This window comes from Corvus brachyrhynchos, unplaced genomic scaffold (genome assembly GCF_000691975.1).
Source record: "Corvus brachyrhynchos isolate BGI_N302 unplaced genomic scaffold, ASM69197v1 scaffold164, whole genome shotgun sequence".
NCBI lineage: Eukaryota > Metazoa > Chordata > Aves > Passeriformes > Corvidae > Corvus > Corvus brachyrhynchos.
Window position 1 is genome coordinate 1,494,388 of NW_008237426.1, and position 2,568 is coordinate 1,496,955.

At 50.9% G+C, this 2,568-nt stretch overlaps 1 protein-coding gene across 1 annotated transcript in view; it reads right to left on the minus strand.

The window, feature by feature from the left end:
- The window catches only part of HCN4 (hyperpolarization activated cyclic nucleotide gated potassium channel 4), a 90,347-nt gene extending 87,785 nt beyond the window's left edge, over nt 1–2,562 (minus strand). The window contains exon 1 of the mRNA XM_017731090.1: nt 2,290–2,562. Within this exon, the coding sequence (XP_017586579.1) occupies nt 2,290–2,435 (146 nt within the window). The 5' untranslated portion in view covers nt 2,436–2,562. The remainder of the gene's footprint in view (nt 1–2,289) is intronic.
- Between the last annotated feature and the right edge of the window lie 6 nt (nt 2,563–2,568).

Here is a 2,568-nt window from a genome sequence, read left to right on the forward strand (position 1 = left end):
ACTGTCCACAGGTCACTTTCTGTGGAAGCCCACGCATGTTCTCCAAGCAGCATTCCTACCCAATTCCTATCCTGCTGCAGGTGACCTAGAAACAGGGGTGAACAAAGCCTCCCTGGAAATATCCCCCCTGAGCAGGCAGTGGTGCCTCCGGCTCCTCCCGGCCTCCTCACATGGCTCCAGACACTCACCCCACTGCCCCAGCCCAGGGTGACAGCAGGGACACGGCCGGTGCTGCTGGGCTGGGCTGCTACGCCAGTTCAGAAGAAAACCAGCCCACCTGGAATGTGCCCCAGGTACAGACATCCAGCTCCCCGTGCCTTCCCTCACAGATTCCCAGCTCCGTCAGGGCAGGTTCTGTTATTAACACCAGGAGTCACCCGTGCACCCCCAGAGCTCTGCATACACAAACAGCTCAGTGCCAGCGTCATCTGGCTTGGGGAACCAAGGCTTGCCAGCAGCCTCCATTCCTTTGGGCAAGGCCAGGAGTGGCCCCATAGCCAAGCGCCTCAGGAATGAGAAGTTACCTCAGCACCTTGTGGAATAAGCACTGGCTCTGTAGGAACCTTGAAAACCCAAACTCTCCGGACCATCTCACCTTGGGCAAGGTGGTTACCTCAGCTCCTGCTGCTGAAGTTTGCCAGGCTGGAAACAGGCACAGATATGGAAGGGAACAAACTCACTACAGAGATGGAAGGATATGGAAGCTGAGCACTGCTTTTGCATCAATCCAGACACAACCCAGAGACTAAACCCCAAATTTCCTGTGGGTGTGACATTGCTGGAATAACCCAAGAAAACACAGCAGTTAAACTCCAGACTCATGGCAAATACTGCAAATACAGCTGAGAGTATGAAACTGGTTTTGTTCTTTTGAAAGCAGCTCATTCTCACAGTGTTCGGGAGCTATTACTTGGTCAGTCTCACTGGGAGGCAATTTTCTCCTGGTTCCAGTGTGGGATTGGGGAAGGCTGTGCTCGCAAGGACTCTGTATCACGCTGTAGCTGCTGGAAACCCTCCTAAGCTCAGTCAGCTGTGTGCTTGGGACACTTGAATGCACTGAATTTAAATGACAGTGCAGTCTTCCAACTCACAGAGCCTTCTAATAACATTTGTTAATCCAAGCAAATATCAAGGAATCTGGTCAGTGCCAGTGCTGAATCCGCTAAGCATGTGGGCTGCTTGCTAAATCCCTAATAGCTGGTGTCAAGAGGTTTCTGTCATTCCTGCCTTTGGGAGGCCAAATCCACCCCGAAACTCCTTCCTGCAATTATCTCGCTAACTGTATTTTTGGGAATCAAGCACAGTTCCTTGCAGAGTGCAGAATTCAATAAAATCACCTGGTGTGACAAAGATATGTTGGAATAATATTCTTCTCTGTGTGCTTTTAAATGTGACATGTAAGCCCGTTGTAATTAAAGTTGAAGCAATAAACCCTAGCCATTGATTGCACTCAGTAATTAATTATTGATTGCAGTACTTTACCTACATATTGCAGAGGACAATTCACCTGTGCGGCAGACGATAGTTTGCTCAGAAATAACCAAACACAGCCCCTCTGCCATGCAGGACTTTACAAAAACCGGCTCTAGGGTTTCCGAGCTCATTTCCTTATTAACCTCCACGGAAATGCTGCTGTGAAGGGAGAGCAAGCCAGTACTTTGGTAAAGTCAGTGTTAACTATTCCCAATCCAAAATGATTTTGCAAATGAGGATGTGCAGATGCAAAGGAGGCTCCTTCTCCGTTAAGAACCCTGTTAATGAATGCTGCCATCCCCTGCACATCCCAATTCCTGACAAACCATGCTGCAGTAAGACGCCTGCAGAGCAGCAACAGTAGCAACATCCCTGCCTAACTCTTGGGAAGGAGAAGGGAGAGGACTCGGAGGTGTGAAAATGGGAAGCATCAGTCAGGCAGAGCATCCATGGAGATGTAGGACTAGTTAAGATCAGACACCATGCTTTTAGTCTAAGTTGTGCATCAGGTGGGAACAGTTTTTCCCCATTTACAATGAACTTCAAGAGAGCCTTTCCATTATAAAAAGCCAAAGACAACTGGTTTAAAAACAATTTAAAACTGCTAATTGTGTGGAGACACTAAAATTAAGGTGAAATGTAAAGGAAACCTGCAGCTTGTTTGAGCGGAGCAGATCTTGGCTGTGTCCTCCAGCTCCTCTGACTAGGAAATGACCCAGGAAAGTTCTGTCGGGGTGGGTGCCCTGTGCAGGAGGTGGCATGGGAAGGGGCAGGCCAGCTAGTTTGGAGTGGGCCGGGAAAGGGGGGGGGTTGTACCTGAAGTCGCTGTAGGGATGGATGATCCAGAACCCGGCAGACTTAACCCTTTCCTGCTCCCTCTCCACGGCCTTCTGGCTGCCAAACATCCTCAAGGAGAATTTGTTGACCCCCGGCTGGAGCATGGCCCCGAACTGCCTCTGCATGAAGCCGGCCTGGCCCAGCCTCTGCTCCTCATCTGGGGTGATCTGGTCGCACCCTCCACCTCCCTCCACTTTGATGGAGGTCGAGGAGCAGGCCCGGGGGGGCGGCTGCTGGGGCTCTGGGGGGGAGGCGGGC